Genomic DNA, 24,471 nt, shown 5'->3' on the forward strand with positions numbered 1-24,471 from the left:
TTCTAAACAAGGTCAATAATAAAATACTCTTCCCTGCTGGATGGAACAGTCACCCTTCCCAACCCCTATGCCACTGACCTTGACTGATACAACTGATAAATGTAATTAAGTATTGAATGAGTTATAAACAAGCAGAAGTTTCTTTTTTGAAAAAGGTGAAATAAAATTATAAATAACAGTAACAGGAAGAAGAAGGGAGGATGAATGGGTAAAGTGTGCCAAGGTACTCATCTTGTTTAGGAGGAAGATAGATTGTAACGGGGAAATGAAAAGGGACTACAATGGGAGGGTAAACGATTTAATGTGAGATAATATATACTGTTTATGTTTCTTGATTTAGTTGAAGTGTTTTGCTGATCATTTAAACTATTAGATTAGTTTCAAATAAATGGGCCTGTATTTGATCTATTTGCCTTTCTTCCTCTAAAAATAGGCACTTTCTTAGAACATCCTATTCTTCATTCAGTCACTAAGGGACCTAAAAAAATGTTGCAGTTCACATTACTGTGCTACTAGAGACTTTGTTCCGTTTCAGAAAGCTATTTACAAATTTCAGGAGCCTATCTATTTCATAAAACAACGATGGTTTTAAAGTAGAAATAATTCCGATTAGAAAATCATTTTAGGAAGATTTAGAAAACAAACACCTAAATAAAAATCATCTGTAATCCCAGCCTTAATATGGCAACCATTCTGTTATATTTCCTTGAAGTGTTTTAAACACTTCATGCATATATTATGTTTGTATATTTTTAGAGCCTGTATTTTTAATCCCTTAGGTTATGAGGCGCAAGGCGTGGCCATCCCGAGCGCCGGCTCATCGCCCCGTGAAGGTATGTCAGCTGTCAATAGCTCCTGGTTATCCTTCTGCAGAGCTGCGGAGTTACAGCACACTCGAGAGAAACTCCTTTCTTCTTTCTGCCCCACCTCCCAAAACTTTCCTGTTTCAGCAAGATTTGAAAAAATCTCCTAAAAGTAGGAGCCACGTCTGAGGGAGGAAGGCGGCGGCCTCTCCCTCTGGAACCTAAAGCCGGAAGCCCGCAGCTGCTCGGGGCAGCACGATTTGCTCTGGCTGCGCGCGCTCCCGCGTGGGCGCGGCCCTTCTCTCGTCCTCTCCCGCCCTCCACAGGCGCGCACCCTCCCCACTCAGGCGTAGACGCGCCGGGAAGGCGCGCGGCCGCGAGCCGCAAGCGCCATTTTGAACTTCGTGTCTGGGCCGAGAAGCAGGGAAACTACGCGGCGGCCGCAGCTCGCTGAGGGAGTCTGTCGTAGTAACGGAACGTCCCGGAAGGGGGCCGCGCACAGCGTGGGACTGAAAAGGAAGGCTTCTCCTGGGTAGCCAGAGCCACAAAGGTGGAGCCGTGTTGGCACCCGCCGGGGGACCAGCGCCTCGGATGCGGGCGGAGCGCGGGGGGCCGCGGCGGCGGGAGCGCGAAGCGGGGGTTCCGGGGGGCCTCATGTGAGAGCCGCGGGACCAGCCGCCGCCGTCCCCGGAGCCCGGGGTGGTGTATGGGGGAAGCCGCCCCCGGCAGCAGGTAACGGCGGAGGAGCAGGGCCGGAGCGCCGCTGCGACGACTGGGCCGGGGTGGGGAGGTCTGCCGGCCGTTTCTTGGCGGGCAGGGGTCGCGGGTGCCTGGCTTGCGGGGGCCGCCCCTTGAAAGCCCCGGGCGCAGCGCAGGCTGCGGCGCCCAGACCTTGGAGCCTGTTTGGGGGCGTTTCCCCTCCGTGCCTGCTTCAAAACATGTCAACAAGGCGTGGTGTCTGTGCGGCGGCCGCGTGCATCCCTCCCCGCGACGCCGCGGCCCTCGGGGCTCGCCGCATCTATTGCCCGGCTTGGCAGGGTTTGGTGACAGGCACCGTGAGTTTGCGTCCCGCGAGTCCGTTCCCGGCGTTGGCTACGCCAGTGCTTGTAGCTTGAGAAATTAGAGGCATTTAGGATGTCAAAACAAACTAGAGGGTAGAGCGCAGGAGATGTGTCGGGGAAAGCCAATCCGTGGAGGTGACGGAGGGAGGTAGGGACGCCCCCGCCGCGTAAGCCAAGTGAAAAACTTGGTCGACTCAAGGGATAAGCAGCCTTTTTAGGTGCGATTGCAGACAGTAGTCAGGAAAGCAGCCCATGAAATGACTGGCCTGCTTCTCCGAGCTAAGAGTTGCAAGAGGTTTTAATTATTTTGTTGTTGATGTCCAGTCGAGTAGCTCGTCTTTTAATTAGAACCTTTTTTTTTAACTTTTAAAAAAGTTAGTTTCTGCTATTCGTGGAATGTTTACAAAAATGCCACCAGCTCCCCAGTCGTCTACATATGATCACTAGGTATTTTCACATTTCCCTGCCATCCAGTTCTGAGAGTTCATTCGCTTTCCACTCTTTTTATCCTTGTATGCCAGTCAAAGAAGGCATATTCATTTTGATATTAGTCAAAGCAAAACATAAATGGAAAGGAAATGTGATACAAAAACAGGCATTTAACTTTCCAGAGCTAAATGCAAAGGGCTTTAAAAATTATTACATGCCTAGCATATGTAAAAGTACCTAATAAAATGAGAGACAGCAGTGTGTTCTCTGATGAGCAAAAGCCTGTTTTTAATGATAGGTTGACTACTCTTTTCGGAGTTTGTGGAAATGTTATAATTCAGTAACTTCCTGTGCTACTCAATTAGTCTTAGGTGTTTTTTAGGGGGATGCACTTCCCAATAATATCATTTCTTCCCTCATTAGACGTTCTCAAGGGCCTAAGTTGCATTTATTATTTGGGGCCTGGAAAGGTTACAGTTTTAAATTAAACTGCTGAAGCAGCTCTGCAGAGGCCTAATTTTGTTGCTCTAGAAAGTCTCATTGGTTTATTGTCCAACTCTGTCCTCCCCCCTCTTTCTGTTCAAATATAAAAGGTGTTTTCACTTTGACTAAAAGTAGGAGATAAGTCTGTTGACATAAATGATTTACAGACTGGTGGATGCTTTGAATTGTTTAACTTTCTGTACAGCAGAGTTTCATGTGCAAATAGATTTACTAAAATACTTTTGAAAGCAGTATAAATTTTTTAATGAAAAACTGACATTTAAAAATTATTAAGTGCCCAGTCCTGTTATTTTCATGCATAAATGAGGATAATAGACTATTTTTTATCTGCATTTGGCTTTACATTTGTAGATGTGCTTTTTAAATCTAGGTTAATATGACATATTATAGTTTTGTTACATATGACAATAGAGTTCTGTTCAGCTATTCAAAACATATAATCTTTTTAAATCTAGGCCAAAGAAATACTGTACTTTAGTGTTGAATACTTGCTTTTATTATTTGTCAATTCCCCCTCTACCCAACATGGAAAGGTATTGAAATATACTTTGTTTAAAACAGGGCTAAAATAAACTAAAAGTGTCTATTGTTAGGATCAGCAAAGTTTTAGCAAACATAATTGTGTGAATAAAGTTATTTTATTTATTTTCTTTTATTTTTTTAAAACTGCTTTATGGAAAGATAGTTCACCTGCAGTACAATTCACACATTTAAAGTGTACCATTTATTGTTTTCAAAAATTTTCATTGTAGTAAAACGTATATGGCTTAAAAGTTCCCATTTTAACCACTTTCAAGTATACAATTCTGTGACACTGATTACATTCACAGTATTCACAGTGTTGTACTATCATCACCTCTACATCAGTATCATTTTATTTTTGCTTTTATGTTCATATTCTCAAGTAAAACTAATAATTTCAGCTTTTAATTGAATAATTCTGGTTTCAGAAGTCTTTTCTCCAGAAACAGGGAGTCAGTATTCTATAATCAGGAGTAGAAATTGTAAAGATTGCTGTATTCTGTTGTGAATCTCTGTATCTCAAAATTCTGAGTAGTTTTAGGTAGTCAGAGGAGAAATTATAAGCTTATGAGTAGCAAACCCTTAGTTCTTTGACCCAAATTTTATATGCTAAAATTAAAGTAAGACTTTAAAATAAGTTATAGCAGAAAAATGGGTCATAAGACAGTATAATCTCAACCTTTGGTGGGACATTATTGCTAACTCAGATACTTGGAAGTAGGAGCAAGAAGGAATAGGCAGTTTATTGCACATGTGCTAAGACCTCCTGGACTCATTTTCATGGCATGGAGGTCAGATGCCTCTGCCATTCTGTCTGTATTCCCCAGCTGCCAATCCTCTTCCATGGGTTTTGCTGGCTACTGGAGAGACATACTTGGTTTGCAGTTGTGCATATGCACATCCTTCCTTCCACCCAGAAACCAGAGAGAAATTTTCGTATTGTGATGTGCCAGAAGAAGGGAGTTGGAACTATGTTCTGGTTTGCTAATGCTGCCATTATACAAAATACCAGAAGTGGATTGGCTTTTATAAAGGGGATTTATTCGGGTACAAATTTAAAGTTCTAAGGCCATAAAAGTGTCCAAACTGAGGCAGCAACATATGATACCTTCGAAGAATGGCCGATGACATCCAGAACACCTGTGTCAACTGGGAAGGCACATGGCTGGCATCTGTTGGTCCTTTGCTCCTGGGTTGTGTTTCAAAATGGCTTTCTCCAGAATGTCTCTGGGTGTCTGTCTTAGCTTCTCTCTCCCAGCTCCTGTGCGTCCACGCTTGTTCTCCCAGAATGTTTCTCTCTAAGACCTCTCTTAGCTTCCCTGAGACACACTCTGGGCTTCATCTCTTAGCTTAGCATCTCCAAACTTCCTTCTGTTCGCAATTCCAAGCATCTCTAAATGTCAGCTTTCAATAGCCGTCCCCAAAATGGTGCTGTTAGCTTCTCTTGGGGTGTTTTGTCCTCTCTGCTCTCTGTGTGAGCTCCCTTTAAAGGACTCCAGTGATTTAATTAAGTCCCACCCCGAATGGGCAGGATCTACACCTCCATGGAAATAATTCAATCAGATTCGACCCTAATCAACAGACTTATCAGTCTGCCCCCACAAGATTGCATTAAAGAATATGGCTTTTCTGGGGACAGAATATATCCAAACCCGCACAGAACTACAAGCCATTCTTTCGAAAGGCTATGATCCTAAGTCTAGGTCCAAACCACTAAGAGTAGATTAACTTTCTAGAGACTGAAGTGTTTCAGGGTCTAAACTATTTGGGGTACTAATGAGTGGTCTGTAGTTACCCCATTTAATTCAGAGCCTGCCATGTATTCTTTCCAACAAACAAATCAAAACAAGATTTTTTTTATCTTATTACAAAATAATACATTGACATTAAAAGAAATGTGTAAAATATAGAAAGGAAAAGCATATTGACAAAAAAAATCACCTGTAATCCTACTACCCACTCTTAGTTACTTTAATAATTTGGTGAAGCTATTTCCACTGTGTTTTTCTCTTATAAAAACCTTTCTCTCCTTCCCCCTCCCTCCCTCCCCCCACCACATACCATGTTTTAAAACTAAAATAGGATCATTTTTTGTCTATTTTTACTGTTTCAGCACTTTAATGTTAATTTTGGACTCTTTTTTTTTTTTTAAATAGAAGTTGTGGGTTAACAGAAGAATCATACTTAAAATGCAGGATTCCCATACACTGCCTCACCACCAACACCTTGTGTTGGTGTGGAACTTCTGTTACAATTGTTGATAGCACTTTTTTTATAATTGTACTTTTTTTTTAACGGTAGTTATTGTTACAATCGATGAATGACTATTAAAATACTAATACTATCATCTATAGTTTACGTTAGGTGTATTTTTCCCATATACCACCCTATTATTAACACCTTGTATTAGTCTTGTACATTTATTATAATCCATGGATTTATTATAATTTATTATAATTTATTATAATTATTATAATTATTATAATTATTATTATTATATAATAAATTATAATTATTATAATTTATTATAATCCATGAAAGAACATTCATATACCTGTAGTCCATAGTCCATTGTCTAAATAGGGTTCACTGTTATACTGTCCTATGTTTTATCTTTTAATTTTTACTCTAGTAACCTGTACGACCTAACGTTTCCCCTTTTAACCACATTCAGCTACATAATATGGTGCTCTTAATGACATTCACAATATTGTGCTACCATCACCAACATCCATTTCCAAACCTTTTTAGTCAACCCAAACAGTAATTCTTTACAAATCAAGCATAAACTCCCATTCACCAAACCCAATCTATCTCATGGTAATCTATATCCTAGATACTAACTTTTTACAGATGAATAATATTCCATCATATGTATGTGCCACATTTTGTTTATCCATTCATTGGTTAATGGAAAATTGGGTTGCTTCCATCTTTTGGCAAGTGGGAATAATGCTGCTGTGAACATAGATTTACAAATATCTGTTGAGTCTCTACTTTCAATTCTTCTGAGTATATACCTAGTAGCAGGATTGCCACATCATGTAGCAATTCTGTACTTAGCTTTCTGAGGAATTGCCAAACTGTCTTTTCACAGCAGTTACACCATTTTACTTTCCCACCAGCAGTGAATAAGTGGTCCAGTTTCTCCATGTCCTCTCCAACACTTGTAGTTTTCTCTTTTTTAAATATTAGCCTTTCTATTGGATGTGAAATAATACCTCCTTGTGATTTTGACTTGCATTTCCCTAATAACTAGTAATGTTGAGCATCTTTTCATGTGCTTTTTAACCTTTTATATATCCTCTTTGGAAAAATGTCTTTTCATGTCTTTTGCCCATTTCTTATTTGGGTTGTTTGTCTTTTTATTGTTGAGTTGTAGGATTTCTTTATATTGAATATGTGGTTTCCAAGTATTTTCTTCCATTGGGTAGGTTGCCTTTTCACTTTCTTGAGAAAATCCTTTGAGGCACAAAAGTTTTTAATTTTGAGGAGGTCCCATTTATCCATTATTTCTTTTGTTGCTTGTACTTTGCGTGTAAAGTCTGAGAAACCATTGCCTAAAACAAGATTCTGAAGATGCTTGCTTATATTTTCTTCTAGGAGTTGTGTAGTCCTGTTTCTTATATTTAGGTCTTTGATCCATTTTTTGATAGTTCTTATATATAGTGTGTGATAGGGGTTCTCCTTCATTCTTTTGCTTATGGATATCCATTTCTTTCCAGTAACATTTGCTGAAGAGACTATTCTGTCCCGGTTGAGTGGATTTAGCAATGCTGTCAAAAATCAATTGGCCATAGATGTGAGGGTCGATTTCTGAACTCTCAGTTCGAGTCCATTGGTCACTATATCTATCCTTGTGCTGATAACCATGCTGTTTGACCATTGTAGCTTTGTAATATGCTTTAAAGTCAGGAAGTGTGAGTCCTCCAAACTTGTTCTTTTTCAAGGTATTTTTGGCTGTTTGGGGCCTCTTACCATTCCAAATACATTTGATAATTGCTTTTTCATTTTTGCAAAGTAGGCTCTTGGAATTTTGATTGGTATTTATTGAATCTGTAATTCATTTTGAGTAGAATTGACTTTTTTTAAGTCAAAAAGAAATATTTATTGAGAAAAGTGATCATGTAGGCAGAGTTAGTCTTGTTTTCCCCCACCTCCTCTTTTTGAGTCCCCTTTCTTTTTTAATCATATTTTTAATCATATAATATACATAAAAGTGATAACTTTCCAAGTGCAATTCCACAAGTAGTTAGAAAATTTCAAAGAATGCTATGGGTTACAGTTCCACAGTCTCAGTTATTTCCTTATTGTGAAATACAACATACATGCAAAAAGGTAGTATCTTTCAAAGTATGATTTAACAGGTAGTTATCTAGGAAATTTTCAAAAATGTTATATGAGTTACAGTACCATAGTTTCAGTTATTTCCTTATTGTGAAATATAGCATATATAGAAAAAGGTGATGACTTTCAGATTACAATTTAACAAGTAGCTATAGAACAAATTTCAAAGGACGCTTTGGGTTACAGTTCCACCATTTCATTTCTCTCCTTCTAGCTATTCTAATACTCTAGCAACTAAGAAGAAAATTATATAGAGAGACTCAGTATTCATAATCCTTTGTTCAATTCCATCTTGTTTGTTGCTACTCCTTCCTCTAGTTTAATCACTTTCCCAATCTTCAGGGATGTCTAGGCAGTGGCCACCCTAACTTGTTCATGTTGACAAGGGATGCTGACATTATGGGGAAAAAGGGACACATCTAATTGATGTTCTTGAAAAGGCCGTTGCCTCTGGGTTTTGGGACTTAGCTGGCATAGGAGTTCTCTGGAGGATTTAAGTTTCTGAAGAGTAAACTTTTATAGAGTCTCGGTTAGGGATCCAAGTAGGTGGAATTGACATTTTAATGATATTTGGTCTTCCAATCCATGAATGTGGTATGTCCTTCCATTTATTTAAGTCTTAGATTTCTTTTAGCAATGCTTTGTAGTTTTCTGTGTATAAATCCTTTACATCCTTGGTTAACTTTATTCCTAGATACTTGATTCTTTTAGTTGCTATTGTAGATGGATTTTTTCCCTTGATTTCCTCCTCTGGTTGCTCTTTACTAGTGTATAGAAACCCATTTGGTATTTGCATGTTGATTTTCTCCCCAGCCACTTTGCTGAATTCGTTTATTAACTCTAGTAGCTTTGTTGTAGTGGATTTTTCAGGATTTTCTATATATAGGGTCATGTTATCTGCAAATAGTGAAAGTTTTACTTCTTTTGATCTAATTTGGATATTTTTTAGTTCTTTCTCTTGCCTAATTGCTCTAGCTAGAACTTTCAGTATAATGTTGAATAATATTGGTGACAGTGGCATCCTTGTCTTGTTCCAGATCTTAGAGGGAATGCTTTCATCTTTCACCATTGAGTATGAGGTTAGCTGTTGTTTTTTTATATATTCCCTTTATCATGTTTGAGGTAGTTTCCTTCTATCCTACTTTTTGAAGTGTTTTTAGTGTTTTAGTTTCCTTCTGTACCTACTTTTTGAAGTGTTTTTATCAAGAAAGGATGCTGTGTTTTGTCAAATGCCTTTTCTCCATCAATGGAGATAACCATGTGTTTTTTCCCCTTTGTTTTGTTAATATGGTGTGTTACATTAATTGATATTCTTATGGTGAACCACCCCTTGCATACCAGGATTAGAACTCACATTCTTGTAATGTGCTGCTGGGTTTGATTTGCAAGTATTTTGTTGAGGATTTATTGTTTACATTCATTAGAGAAATTGGTCTGTAGTTTTTTTGTAGTATCTTTATCTGGCTTTGGTATTAGGGTGGTGATGGCCTCATGGAATGAGTTAGGTAGTGTTCCCTCCTCTTCAATTTTTTTTGGAAGAGTTTGAGCAGGATTGGAGTTAAGTCTTCTTGGAATGATGGTAGAATTCAACTGTGAAGCCATCTGGTCTTGGGCTTTTCTTTGTTGGGAGGTGTTTGGTGAGTGATTCAATCTCTTTACTTGTGATTGGCCTGTTAAGGTCTTCTGTTTCTTCTAGAGTCAGTGTAGTTTGTGTATTTCTAGAAATTTGTCCATTTCATTTAGATTGTCTGATTTGTTGGCATACAGTTGTTCATGATATCCTCTTAGGAGCCTTTTTATTTCTGTGGGGTCGGTAGTAATGTCCCCCCTCTCACTTCTGATTTTATTTTTTCCATCTTTTCTCTTTTCTTCCTTGTCTATCTAGCTTTGCCAATTTTATTGATGTTTTCAAAGAAACAACTTTTGGTTTTATTGATACTATTCTAAATTTCATTTATTTCTGCTCTAATCTTTGCTATTTCTTTTCTCTTGCTTGCCTTGGGATTAGTTTGCTCTTCTTTTTGTAGTTCTCCAGTGTGCAGTTAGGTTTTTTATTTTAGCTCTTTGTTCTTTTGTAATGTAAGCATTTAGGGCTATAAATTTCCCTCTCAGCACTGCCTTCATGGCATCCTGTAAGTTTTGATATGTTGTGTTCTCATTTTCTTTCATCTCAAGATATTTACTGATTTCTCTTGCAATTTCTTTTACCCCCTGATTGTTTAAGAGTGTGTTATTTACCTTCTCTATCTTTTTGGATTTTCCAGTTCTCCTTTGGTTACTGATTTCCAGCTTCATTCCATTTTGGTCAGAGAAGATGCATTGTATAATTTCAACCTTTCTATATTTATTGAGATTTTGTTTTTTGACCCAGCATGTGATCTGTCCTGGAGAATGATTCATGTGCAGTGTTCTGTGTGTGTCTGTTAGGTCTAGTTCATTTGTCATAGTATTCAGGTTCTCTTTTTCTTTTCATCTGCCTTTCACTTTCAATCTATTTGTGTCTTTGGTTCTAAGGTGGGTCTCAGGTGGACAATATAGATGAATCATACTTTGTCTTTTGTAACAGCTTTTGACTTAAAGTCTGTTTTGCATGATATTTGTATAGCTTCACCAGCTCTTTTATTGGTTACTATCTTTTCCCAACCTTTCACTTTTAACCTATTTATGTCTGTGGGTCTGAGGTAAGTCTTTTGTAAACAACATATAGTTGGATCATGCTTTTTAAATCCATTTTGCCAGTCTGTGTCTTTGATTGGGAGTTGAATCCATTAACATTCAGTGTTAACCATAAAGGCAGTACTTACTTCAGCCATTTTGTCCTTTGGTTTTTGTCTCTCTTTCCTTTATTGCAGCCTCTTTTTCTGTATAGTTGATCTTTTGTTATGTATCTGATTCCCTTTTCATTTCCAGTTCTGCTTATTCTGCTTTCAGGATTTTCTCTCATTATCTTTGGAATTGATAGTTTGTTTATAATATGCTGCAACATGGGTCTATTTAGGTTAATACTGTTTGAAGTTCATTGAGTGTCTTGGATTTGTATATTCCTGTCTTTTGTTACATTTGAGAAGTTTTCAGTCATTTCTTTCAGTAGTCTCTCTGCCCCTTTCTCTCCTCTTTCTACTTCTTGGGGTCCCACAAGGTGTATGTTGGTATGCTTGATAGTGCCCCACAGATTCCTCAGGTCTGTTCACTTTTTTTCATTCTTTCTCTGCTCTTCGGCTGGATTATTTCAGTTTCCTTATGTTCAAGTTCTCTGCTTCTTTCTTCTACCAGCTTCCATCTGCTATTGAATCCCTCTAGGGAATTTTAAATTTCTGTTACTGTGGTCCTTGGCTCTGTTTGGTTCCTTTTTGTGATTTCCATCTATTGATATTCTTTTTGTGTTCATCTATCATTTTCCTGATTTCTTTTAGTTCTTTGAACATATTTAGGGGATTTTTTTTTTTTTTAAAAAGTATTTGTCTCTATGTCCCAGATCTGGTTCTCCTCATTGATGGTTTCTAGTGCTTTAATATTCCCTGCTTTGACCTTGTCTTCCTGTTTCTTTGTATGTTTTGTGACCTTTTGTTGAAACCTGAACGTCTTGATATTTTAATGTGTTGTGGCTGGAATTTAGACTTAGAGGTGTCTGTTCCTTAAGCTTGCATCCAGCTAGGGTTATGACAGAGCTGTCCTTAAATCCCAGGAGCACTCAAAAAGGGACGGGGGCACCTTTCCCAGATTTCCTGTGCTAGTGTTCTCCTTCAAGACTTGCATATGTTTAGTTTGGAGAATAACTTGAGATCAGAATGTAGAGGCCCACCCTGTCCTTTCTGTACCTGCCTCTTATCTTAGGAATTCCCCCTATTTAAAGGATTTTGGATGCCCCTCTTCCCTAGGAAATAGTTTCCTCATGATCCTGAGCACTGCACTATATGTCTCATGCAGCAGCCCCTTGCCCCAGGTGGCCCATAGCATTGTCCTACAGAAATACTGTGGGCATTCTGTAGAGAAGAGCTCAGTGAGCCACTTTCTTCATGCTGGGCAAGTTCTGGAATTGAGAGTCAGTCCCTCAGGTCATCAGCAGAGAGATTGGGCCAGACATACATGCTCCCAGCATGTGCATGAAGGTTAATTACTCCCGTTGGAACTGGGACCTGCGATCTGCACTAGGACTGTGTGTTGGCTCTGTATGAACTCCGTGGGGGAGGGGCCAGCCAGGGCACCAGGAGATCCTACCGCTTTCAAATGATCTTTTCTTGATTTGGCACTAACCATGTTACTGCAGTCCTTTAACTGTTTTCTAGGGCTTTGAGAAACATGTTTTTGCCAGTTCTTGCTGGTTGTTAAAAGTTTCTGTGGGAGGATGGAGCCCTCTTAGATGACTTTTTAAAGAACTTTTAGAAAGTGTTATTGTAGGTTCCCTTTTGTATTCTACTACAGCTTTTGAAATACAAATTCTTGGTTTAGTTTCAAAATCAAAATAAACTTTCCCCCCAAGTTGTAGAGTATGGTATTAAGTATTTAAAATCACCTCTCAAAAAATGTATAGAATGTATAAAACCACAGTTGGTCTCCCTCCATTAGGATTTTTCATTATATTTTGTTTTGATATTCTTGAATTACTGGTCCAGTTCTTGTTGCATGTCTGTGTTTGTACATATAAACAGACATATGCACATCTCAGTGGCAGAAAGATGACTTAGTTTGGATTTATTTGTGTTCAAAAGGTAAGTAGAATGGGAAAAAAAATGATGCATTTTTTTTTTTTAATAGGATGAAACGAGGAGGAGGAGATAGTGGCCAAAATTCATCAGAAGAAGGTACTGCAGAGAAATCCAAGAAACTGAGGACTGCAAATGAACATTCTCAGATCTGTGACTGGGGTAATCTACTTCAAGATATTATTCTCCACATATTTAAATACTTGCCTCTTCTTGATCGGGCTCATGCTTCTCAAGTTTGCCGGAACTGGAACCAGGTATTTCACATGCCTGACTTGTGGAGATGTTTTGAATTTGAACTGAATCAGCCAGCTACATCTTATTTGAAAGCTACACATCCAGAGCTGATCAAACAGATTATTAAAAGACATTCAAATCATCTACAATATGTCAGCTTCAAGGTAATATTTTAAATACTTCTTTTAAAAAATAAAGCATTTTTTAGTGGCTTTTGTGTCCTAAGCCAATACATCCACTCATGTCATTAAAATATTTGCCTTTTTAGGGAAAGTGCTTAAAGATTTAGAATTACAGTGTACCTTAGAAGCTGTACTAAATAACTCTGATATTTAATGGCACTAAATAATTCTATTTTAATGTAATTATTAATAATTTCTTAAAAGAATAGATGCAGCCACCAAATAAGCATAAATCAGTTACATTGAATTATTGTGAACAGATTTGAGTGAAAAAATAGACAATAAATATTTTAAATGGGGAGACTTATGTTTGAGTAAAATATATAGTAATTGTTTCTAGCTAATAGAGACTGAGTTGCTTATTGATGGTTTTATGATACGAGGTCTTCAAATTAAAAGGACATATAGAAAGAAACTATGTAAAAGATGTAGATAATATATATTAGAGAGAAAGAAAGGTACATGGAAGAATGCCAAAGAGAACTGTTTGTTTATTTTCATTGTGTGAAGGGACATGTTAGAAATCATGCGAGGATAAGAATATGAATAAGATAAATGAAGTGGCATGGCTTTTTAAGATGTCCAGAATTGTTTAGGAAATCACAGTGGTTTGTATGTGCAGTGTATTAATACAGAAACTTGTAATGTTTTGTTTTGAGAAAGAACAATGACATGTAGAAATGTGGGCATTTTTTGGTAGCAAACAGCTGATTATTATTGTTGAAAAGTAACAATGCATGAATTTACCTATGTGTAACAGTTGCTAAGCAGGCCAAGTTAAGCCTAGGTAGAGCAATGGTTTTTAACCCAGAGATCCTTGCCATAACTAAAGCCTGCCTTTCCCCCAAATGTCAGTCCCTCTTGGAGATTACCTGCTTATTCTCCCACATCCTCCATATGTGAGCAAGGAGGAGGAGGGACCTGGTAATGGGAATGATTGGGTATATTGTGGCCCTCTTCCCAGAAAAATGCACAAAAGCACTTAGGCTCCTGGGAGTAGGGTTGTGCCAGGTTTTGCAAATAAAAATACAAGACCCCTAGTTAAATTTGAATTTCTGATAACCAGTGAATACTTTTTTGGTATAAATATGTCCTTTGCAATATTTGGGACTTACCTATTACTATAGAGTATTTTGTTGTTTTATCTGAAATTCAAATTTAATTGGATGTCCTGTATGCTATCTGGCAAGCCTAACTGGGGATGAGGGTGGGGGAAATGGTTGGGGGATCATATACAAAATTCCAGGAATGCATCTCTCCCCTCCCAACAATGAAGAAATTTTGAAGAGCCTTCCTTTTGGTTTCATTCATTTTTGAGTTAAGAGTGTTCTAATGGCAAGTTCTATAAAAAGAGGCATATAATGGATTCATCTGATAGGTCTTAAAGACCAATTCCATCTAGTGGATTAGCTGGATCAGTTTTATTTTACAGCTCTGTGATACAATTCAGGTGTATCCAACTTTTATAACCCTCACAAAATCATTTGTCCAATAAGTTTAAACATTTCTATTAAGAATTGTTTATTTTACTGTTGGAAATAATTTCTGATTTACAAAAATAGTCACCTCGCAGGGTTCTCCTGGGCCATCCTGATAATATTTGTGTTTTAATTTATTGCTGACAATAGACCCAAAAAGGTTGTAGTCAGTTTTAGAGTAGAACAATGGTTCTTAAATTTTATGTGCATCAGAATCACCTGCAGGGCTTCTTAAGTTGAAAATTGCTGGGCCCCACCCCAGTTTATGATTCAGATGGTCTGAGTTGGGCATCAGAATTTGCATTTGTAACAAGTTCCCAGGTGATGTTAATACTGCTGTTCTAGGGACCACACTTTGAGAACCATGGTGTAGAGAAACTTAAAGGATAATAGAACAGTTCTGAGACTGTAACATAAATCCTACACTTTAGTTTTACAGCCTGCTCTTCAGAACAGTTTTGGGTTAGGGTAATATACACAGACCTGCAAGTTAAGAGTAATGATACTATTTTTAACTATTCTGATTTAAGATGCTCTGTAGCCCAGGGAACAATTTCCTTTTTGAAGGAGAAGCACTTTCTTATGTCTTTTGAGTTTACCCTGGGTTTTTTGTCCATATTATACTTCCTCCAGGAAATGTATACAGAAAAAGTGTGTGGGAGGAGCTATCTCTTACGGTTATTTGGTTCAGATTTTCATGCTTGACTGGTTGGAGACCCTCATTTTACTTAACACTTACCTTTCCATTAATAACATTAATGTTGAATCCCTGGCTTGATTCACTTGAATATCTGCTAAAATGCTAATTCAGTTTCTGGTTCCTTGGAAACATGTATTTACATATATTATTTACATAAATATTAATATATAGTACTCGACCCACTGCCAAGTATACACTTATTTTTCAAAGATGATTATAATTTCATTTATTCCATTTGGTTACACAGTTTGAAACAAATCAACTTATATCAACTTAAAAGCCAAGTTCTTTCAATGTTAAGTATATATTTTATAATGAAGGCTAACAGTCTTGACAATTTGCCTTATACTTATTCAGGGGGACTCACCCCAGGGCTAAAAGTTGTATATGAAGGTGGATGATTAAAAGAATAAATATTAACTCTCAATTGTAATGCAGTAAACTAATACCTATGTTTCTTGCCTTGTAAAATTAAGATATGCACAGAGAAATGTAAATATATGCATGTGATAAATGATGTTTTCTTTTCTAAGGTGGACAGCAGCAAAGAATCAGCTGAAGCAGCATGTGATATATTATCGCAACTTGTGAATTGCTCTTTAAAAACCCTTGGACTTATTTCAACTGCTCGGCCAAGCTTTATGGATTTACCAAAGGTATCTACTGGTTTTGTTTTATTAGCTGTTACTGAGAACTCCAAATGAAACGCGAACCAGTTATTTCTTATATGGACAACAGGAGTATAAGAGAAGTAGTATATATGATGGAAAATAAGTACTACTTACAATATTAAGAAATAGGATTTTGAAAAAGCTTTTCTTTTTATCATCTGAGGCTTCTTTTTGATAAAGTTAAGGGGTGAATTTACAGAAGATTCTATAGAAAGTGCTAAAAGAAACTAGTAAGTAAAACTGGGGAACAAGAAAATTAGAAAAAAGAGAAACACAAATGTTCCTTTTTAGACCTTTAGAGGAGTTTGGTAAAATTAGAGTCAAAGAAAAATAGAGAGGACCAGTGAGAGCAGGTATTTCCTTTTTTTTTTTTTTTTTTTTAATTACTAATGGTTGCCATTGCACATATCTAGTTCTAGTACAGTACTTATTTAGTAATACAGTTTTGTCTTTGGGAACTATTGATGCAGTTACAGCTACTGCCTTCCTTATTAAACTGGTCTAGGATATTTATACTTTTTTTTCCCCCTTTTTTAATAATAGCTCTTGTATAAGACTGAAATAGGGTGTTGCTATCTCTTGGAAATCCTGAGAGACCTGAAGAGAACAAGAGATTTAATTTACCAGAATTTAATGAGAGGAAATGGGAAAAAGAAGGCAGTAATAAAGATACGAACCTGCTAATGAAGAAATGTGATTGCACAAGATAAAAAAAAATCTTGTTTGATAAGAAAATATTAGAAGAAAGATGTCAAAATTTAAATAGTTAACCAGTTAATCACAGTAAGGAAAAAGTTAGTTAGGGAATGTGACCAAGAAGACAGTGTTTCCTTGTACTGTCTGTCGTGGCTATTAGCCTACCTTCATTCCTTCTCACTGCTGCGGAGAATTCCTTAAGCTCAAGTGGGAATTGGTTATTTAGAGGAATGTGTTGTATCTGTTGACCTCTTTCCCCTTACTCTCCTGGATTCTTTGCCCATTGATTATGGCTTCTAATCTCAGCTTTGATTCAAAGTAGCATACTTTGCCCATGTTTTAATTTCTCTTACACTACAGTGGTTCCTGAACTTAGGTTAGACTCTGTGTCTAGCAGATACTCATATGTATTTGATAAATTGAATGATGCTAATTGGTTTATTTGTGAACAAAATACATTAAAATAAAATAGAAGGCTTTGAAATATTGTAGATAATTTAACATTTTAAGGAGTTTTAAAGTTTGGGATTTTATTTAAATATGGTTTTGGCAGCTTAAAAATCAAATTTTATAAGTTTCCATTTTTCCAAATGAGTCATAGCTTTTGAGTTGATTGCTGCTATAATAATTTTTAATAATTATGCTAATAGTCATTACTATTTTAATGGTTATTACATACCAAATCAAAAAAGAATGTGGTTCAGTGTTATAAAGCATTAGAGTAGGGCTGCTAGATAGGCTGAAGGGAAGTGCCCAAGTAGGTAGTCTCATCTCAGGTTTCTGAATTCCCCTTTTCACTTACCAGTGATTGCTGTGATTTAGGGACACTCATTTTGAGGCTTGAATTCCCTGTCTTCCACAGCCACCTCTTTTTACCATCCTCTTAACAACAGGATGAAAGTACACTACACCCTAAAAGTTATGAACTGTATCATTAGCGTACAGATGAACCCTGTCAGATATTGTATGGGAACCTCTAATTCTTATTTGTAAAAATTGAAATATTTTAATTTTTTTCACTTTTCAGTCTCATTTTATCTCTGCACTGACGGTTGTATTTGTGAACTCCAAGTCCCTGTCCTCACTTAAGATAGATGATACCCCAGTAGATGATCCATCCCTCAAAGTACTTGTGGCCAACAACAGTGATACACTCAGACTTTTAAAAATGAGCAGCTGTCCTCATGTCTCTCCTGCAGGTATGTTGTGTTTTTTTACAAGATACTTAACATATTTTTATAAAATGTATTGGTATGTTCACCCAATTAAGAAAAACTATTATCATTAACCCTGAAGATGTGTTAATAAGATTGTTTCATTGCTTTTGCAAAAAAATATTCTTCATATAAAATAATAGCATTAGCATAAATTCCATAGTAATCCTAGCCTAGATACTCACTTTCAGCTTTTTTTTTTTCCCTCTCTAACCAGATTTATTGAAGATAACTAAATTCTATATACAAAGTGACCTGGACCTGCTGCCTCAAAACATGATCCTTTCTTACTAATATTTTGATAGGTCAATCCATAGAGTGCCAAAAAGCAGCTTACTCTAAAAATAAATAGAAAAATGCTGAATGCACATTTAAAGAATGGCCTAACTATTGGAGCTTTAATAGTTCTATAAGATAATTAATATAGGTACGATTGAGTCCCTGTGACAAGCTGGAGAATTGATACAAGGTGTCAAGAGGCTATTTGGAGCACTGCCATTGTGATGCCATCCTGTTTCTGGATCATAATGGTCACATTATCTGATTCTAGATATATCACAGGAATATCAGTGGGGACAGACGTTAGCTTAATTGTTGACTGGACTAAAACAGATATTACTCCAACATGCTTATCTGACAAGGTCCCCATGGCAGCCCAGATTAAGTCCCTGTGAATCTTTGCCTAGGACTCCAGTAATGGATAGATTCTTCATCTTGTCCTCCAATTTGTTGCACCAAGGTCTCTGCCATCCTGCCCACATCCATCCCAGCCCATGATTCCTCAGCATTCAGCTTATTTTTAAATCATCTTATTCGGCAAGCTGTGTAGCAAGTGCTAGAAAATGAATAATTTTTTCTTTAAAAAGAATAAAAGGACAATATGAAGTCTGAGTTGCCCACTTAGATAAAATAGAATTTTCTCTAGTTGTAGTTGAGCTACAATGTTAAGTCTTGAGTCAAAGCAATTAATTACCTTTCTTCTTCCTATTTAGAGGGAGAAGAGTTATAGTTAACATTCCTCAAGATGCTTTCCCAAGTTGAATTTGGGAGCAAAGAACCCATTAAATGGGGGAATAGCATTATAAAAGCCCGTTCCAACTTCTCTGATACAGAATTTTCTAACCATTACTACATTATTCAGTTTCAGATTATTTAAATTGCCAGTGGTTTGTATTGAAAAGTAAGCATAAAACTGCACTTTATATTGTTCTCTGCTGCCTCACTCCTGACTCATTCCTCCCACTGTTGCCAACATCCACTCCTTTAGCTGTGTTATTTGGAGGACTTGTTCTTTAAGGGACAATGTTAAATTCTTGATCTCTTTACAGAACACTTCCCACCTTCCCATAACTTAAAGCCTGGTCTTCCCCTTAGGAAATGATTCCCTCTTGGATGGAAATTATCTTCTCATTCTCCCATGTCTATTCTTATAAGGAGGGGCTTAGTGATGAGAATGGTAGATGTAGTTTCGTGTTTTCCTTGCTCCCTCTGCCACTCCTAGATTGTTATTAAAGATATTATAAAATAGAAGTTAAGAATAATGGGCTTTTGCCAGTTGTTTCCTATGTGGCCTTGATCACATTATACTATCTAGTTACAGGTTTACAGTGAGAATACGGTCCATATTTCGAAGCTTCAGAGTGTACAAAGTCCTTTGTATCCTGACCTCCACCTGTCTGTTTAATCTTGTTGTTTAGTACTCACAGGCAGCTTTTACCTGAGCCCTGTGGAACTACAGCTCTTTGGTTGTACCTTTGTGTGTGGACAGGAGTACCCTGTACCCTATGGAAAGTGCCCCCCATCTTTTTTTTTTTCCTTAAATTTCTTCATCTAGCTTACTCTAGCCCAGCCTTCAAAATTCAACTCAAGTGTTAGTTGTTCTTATCCTTGCTCTTTATTTCTGGTTTAGATACTCCACCCTTGACTTTCCATAGCACTCTGAATGTAACTTGTAGCACTTATTACACTGTCTGGGAGTCTCTGGGTTTCTGGTTTCCCTGTGAGACTGTGAGCTCACTGTTACCTTTATCAAGGTACATCCCATGTTCATTTATTTTTTTAAATGTATGCATCAATTCTGATAATATAGTATAAGTTTGCTTGGTCCCACCTAATGGCTTTTGGACTAGTTCTGGGAAAGAGAAAGAGCACCTGTAATACTTTTTACATGAAGAATATAACCACAGAAGATATTAACTTAAAAGTTAACACATTTGCATATTTCCTTTCTATCCATTTTTTCATGTTTGCACAGTTTCTCTCTATATATTGTAATTATGGGTTATTTTCTGTTTTCTTCACTGAACATTTTATTGAACTTTTTCTCTATTTCTTATAGTTGTTATGATTATCTATTATTGGACCTCTGGGCACTATTTGACTCTAGTGACTCTTTGATATAATAATACTCTCGATATTCCTCTATCTTCTCTGTTCTTAGTGTTACCTTTACTGGTTCCTCTTTATATTACTCCCAGTGGAGGTGTTTTTGCCTATACTGGGTGTTTTTTGTTTACTCTGTAAACTTTGGGGAGTCTTACCTGTGGCTTTCAGTAACTTTCTGTATGTATCTTCTACATTTGATGTCTCCGGCCCCCCAGCTAATCTGTCTGGAACTCCAGAGCCTTTACATTGAACTGCCTATGGCACAGAGCCTATATTTGAACTCCAGTTTGGTACCTTTAGCTGCTTCAACTTCAAAATAGAAATAATATCTACATTTCAAGATTTTAAAAATTATTTATGAGATAACATATGGTGTTGTACTTGGTTATATCGCAATTGTACAGTAAATAGTAATGATAATAATATGTGTTTTGTTGTTCTGTTCCTGCTTTTGAATACCAGAAGAAAGCAATTGAGTGAGTCATTTAGTAGGGAATGTAAGGTGCCTCTTTGAGGCAAGTTCTTATACTAGGTTACTTTGGAGAACAAATAATGACCTGTGTAAAAATCAGTTTCTGCTAGGTTAATAGTATCATGCAGTTTTGAAGCCTGGTGCCCTAAGTATAGGAAACCATTTAAGGAACTGCTTTCTGGGTGTGATAGGACTTCAGAAGTTGTATGTATTTCCATTATTATGAATTGGGTGGTTATGTTTGACTGATTCATTCTGTAACATCTTGATATTCTTTTCCTTAGAAGTTTGGTAACGATTATTATATACTGTTAGTGATTTACTCTCTTGCTCATTTTTTTATCTTGTCCTTTTTATTTTGCAGTTGTTTTAGTTACGTAAGTCATGTTTTTATATGGCTATACCTTGTTTTATTTCTTTGTATTAGGATTATTTTTAAATTTCAAAACATCTCGTTTGGCCCTCTGTTGCACATGTAATTTTCTCTGCTTAAATTTAATGTTATTAATAGTTCTTAAAAATATATCAGTATGCATTACTGGTAAATCTTAGCGATAGTGTGTGTGTATATATATGTATTTTTTTTAGCTGAATCTTTTTTATTAGAGAAGTTGTAGTCATGGTATACTTTTAAGATGACATTATTTTACAATTTTTCTGAGTTAATTTAGCTTCATTTGTTTTTAAGGTATCAACTTGGAATTGGTTTCATGTTCTCATAGACAAAATTAGCAACAGATTTTAAATGTTTGTTGCCTTCTGCTGATCTAACTGTGTAACTAAATTTTAAGTTGTATAATTTTGTGGTAAAAAAATAAGGTAAAATTTTATTGTGGGGTATGTACTTGGTTGAGTTTTTGAACAAGTGATAAACTTTTATAAAAACTTGTAAATACTCCGTTTTGGTTTTTTTTCCTCCTTCTTCCAAGGTATCCTTTGTGTGGCTGATCAATGTCATGGCTTACGAGAACTGGCCTTGAATTACCACTTATTAAGTGATGAGTTGCTACTTGCTTTGTCTTCTGAAAAACATGTTCGTTTAGAACATTTGCGCATTGATGTAGTAAGTGAGAATCCTGGACAGACACACTTCCATACTATTCAGAAGAGCAGCTGGGATGCTTTCATCAGACATTCACCCAAAGTGAACTTAGTGATGTATTTTTTTTTATATGAAGAGGAATTTTGATCCATTCTTTCGTTATGAACTACCTGCCACCCATCTTACTTCGGACGATCAGTGAGCAAAGATGTGCTTGGCCGTGTGGAAGGACGTGCCCCCAGACTGGTTGAACTAGTGTGTGTGCTAATGGATTACGGCCACTTGATGAAGAGTTAATTCGCATTGCAGAACGTTGCAAAAATCTGTCAGCTATTGGACTAGGGGAATGTGAAGTTTCATGTAGTGCCTTTGTTGAGTTTTGTGAAGATGTGGGTGGCCGCTCTTGTCTCAATTATCTATAATCGGAAGAAGTACTAATTCCTGACCAAAGTACCGTTTGGAGCAGATTCATTGGGAAGTGTCCAAGCATCTGGTTAGGGTGTGGTTCCCAGCAATGGATGCCCACTGGTAAACCACCGCATGATGTAGGACATGATGAATAGCACCTTAACTTAAGCATATTGTATTATAATAAAAGTTCATGTGCTGTAGTTCTGATGTAATTCTATTTTGTGGCACAGAAATTTATCTACAGTGTGTATATAAAGATTGGTAACTGGAAGACTTCATGGATCAGTTTTGGTCAGAAAAATCCCTTGTGTTTCTTTAGCATAATAAGCATTCAAATCTCAGAAGATTAAAATAAAAATGGTTCAGATGTGAAAGTAATAATCAGTTATAAGACCTAAGGCATTTTAAAATCTGAAGGAAACCAAAACCTATGTATTATAATATATAAGAAGTGAGTAGTACTAATAGGTTTTCCAAAATATTATGTTGTCTATGCATTTTTTAAAAATGTAAATTTGACATTTTAGGGTCTTCAGATATGCATTACACCTGTTATAAGGTGATTAAATATAGCTCAGAAAAGTGAGCATTTTGTGACAAAATTTAGGATATATTGTAGCTAATGAAAAGACTGGTTGAAGTTCTCAAATGTTACAAAGCTCTTTGAAGAAGAATAAGTATATATAATCAATTGAAACACTTAGAAAACTAAGAAATGTCACACAGTGGTTATTATATAAGGATAATATACAGAGCCAAGATCAAATTAAGAAAATAAACAGAAGGGGGGCAGTTTAGCTCTGTATAAATGTTTGTTTACTCTTTAATCTTCTCAACCATATAAATTCTTTTCTGTGATATGTTATTATGTATGTGGCACTTGAGGTTTTTGTATGTAAAGTAAGGAATGCTTTACCAGTTCTCCTTGGTTTTGTTTATTTTTATTTAAATTAGTTTTGAGGTTATACAGTAATCTAAATGAAAAGCTTATCTATATTTAAAAAGCCAAATTAGGGGGTTTGGATAATTAAAAGTAGAACTTTAAAATGTTTATAAATTGTTTCTATGAAAGAATATTAGTCTCCAGTGAATTTTAGTGATGGTTCATTTCTCTCTTTTGGAGCTTTTAGTTATGTAAGTAGAATTTTAAAAAAATAAAAGGAACACCACTGTACAGTTCAGCATAAACAGTAGTAAATTTAAAAGAGGATATATTTAAGTTCATAATCATATTTTTGAGTAAATATTGCTCAGCAGACTGGGAAGTTACCATAGAAAAATGTCTGCAGCTTTGTGATTAATTTGGTTAAACTGATATATTATTTAAATTAGTGTTTTATATTATTTTCATATTAAAAAGGTAATCCATGAATTATAGCATCTGTAAAAATATTACATTTTGGGCTATGTTTAGGTTTTTTTTAGATATTATATAAACTTTGATTCTGGACACTAATGCTAGCAGCTATTAACCTCCTAAGGAAATTAGAAGTGGTTACCCCAAAGGAATACATTAATGCCTGAAATGGCTCTCTTTCACTTTAGAAGTGTTTAGCAGTTGGGAAAGCTAACAGTCTTACAGATCTGATCTGTTTTTCAAATTATTACCTTTCTAAGCATAATGCAAAAGGTGAGTTTCTGCATATTTTGTGGCTTTTCAAAGTGAGAAGATTCAATCCTGCAGCATATGTAAATGAGACAGATGACCCAGACTTGAAAATTAAAAAGCAATTATTGTAATATTTTCCCCTCCTACTAAACAGTAAAAAAGTACTGATTATGCAAGAAATACCTGTGTTAGTGGATGAAGTTTTTTTTCCTTGAATAGCTTTGGAAAATGGACATGGCAGTACATAATCAGTTATACTAACCATAGCTTTATTTAGAAATTTACTTTTTGTACAAATTGAATTATATAATGCTTAAAATACTTTACGTCACTTTATAAGCAAAATGCTTAGCACTTAATTTGTTTATACTGTAAAGTATATTAAATGCTTTTATTAAATTGAGAATAAAGATAGTTACTAATGCTGTTGTATTATTCCAGTTTTTAAAAGCTACCCAAACATATATACTTATTTGACTTTAAAACTAGTAAAACTTACACACTATGGGTTTTTTTTTTTCAGATTCATATTTGATGGATAATGTTTAATATTAACATTGTTTATGGTAGACTGAAGATATAAAATTAGGATATGGATATCCTTAAAATAAGCTTTGACTGATGCTTAAAATGATAAAATTTTTAAAATTGACCATGAAACAAATTTTTCTTTAATGTTATAAAGAAAGTGGTTATATTAAAATTAAAATTGTTAGTAGTAGATTCTTTCTGCTTTCAGAATGAGAACTTAGTAAATTCCATCATTTAGAAATAGAATTCTGAGCCCTTAAAGGGCCCTTGAACCCCGCTAGCCTGTTTAGGAGAATGTCTTGATGTAATCCAACTTTAGAATAGTTTTAAACGATTGCAACTGTTTTCATCTCCTATCTTAAGAGCTTCCGGAAAATAACTTCAGTATCTTGGGAATCTGGGCCTATTTTGACAACATTATTAGAAAAAAAAAAAAATGCATATTTAAAAGTCAATTACTTCATTCTAAGCAGA

At 36.1% G+C, this 24,471-nt stretch overlaps 1 protein-coding gene across 1 annotated transcript; it reads left to right on the forward strand.

Moving 5' to 3' along the window:
• Positions 1-1,188: 1,188 nt before the first annotated feature.
• FBXL3 (F-box and leucine rich repeat protein 3) lies at positions 1,189-23,966 on the forward strand. The gene is given in 9 exon segments (XM_037800442.1): positions 1,189-1,535; positions 12,422-12,770; positions 15,500-15,622; positions 17,361-17,532; positions 21,334-21,587; positions 21,589-21,625; positions 21,628-21,699; positions 21,702-21,890; positions 21,893-23,966. Coding segments are annotated over 9 exon segments (1,308 nt in total). The 5' UTR covers positions 1,189-1,509; the 3' UTR covers positions 21,979-23,966.
• Positions 23,967-24,471: the final 505 nt, after the last annotated feature.

The sequence above is a fragment of the Choloepus didactylus genome, chromosome 12 (assembly GCF_015220235.1).
Source record: "Choloepus didactylus isolate mChoDid1 chromosome 12, mChoDid1.pri, whole genome shotgun sequence".
NCBI classification, from domain to species: Eukaryota; Metazoa; Chordata; class Mammalia; order Pilosa; family Megalonychidae; genus Choloepus; species Choloepus didactylus.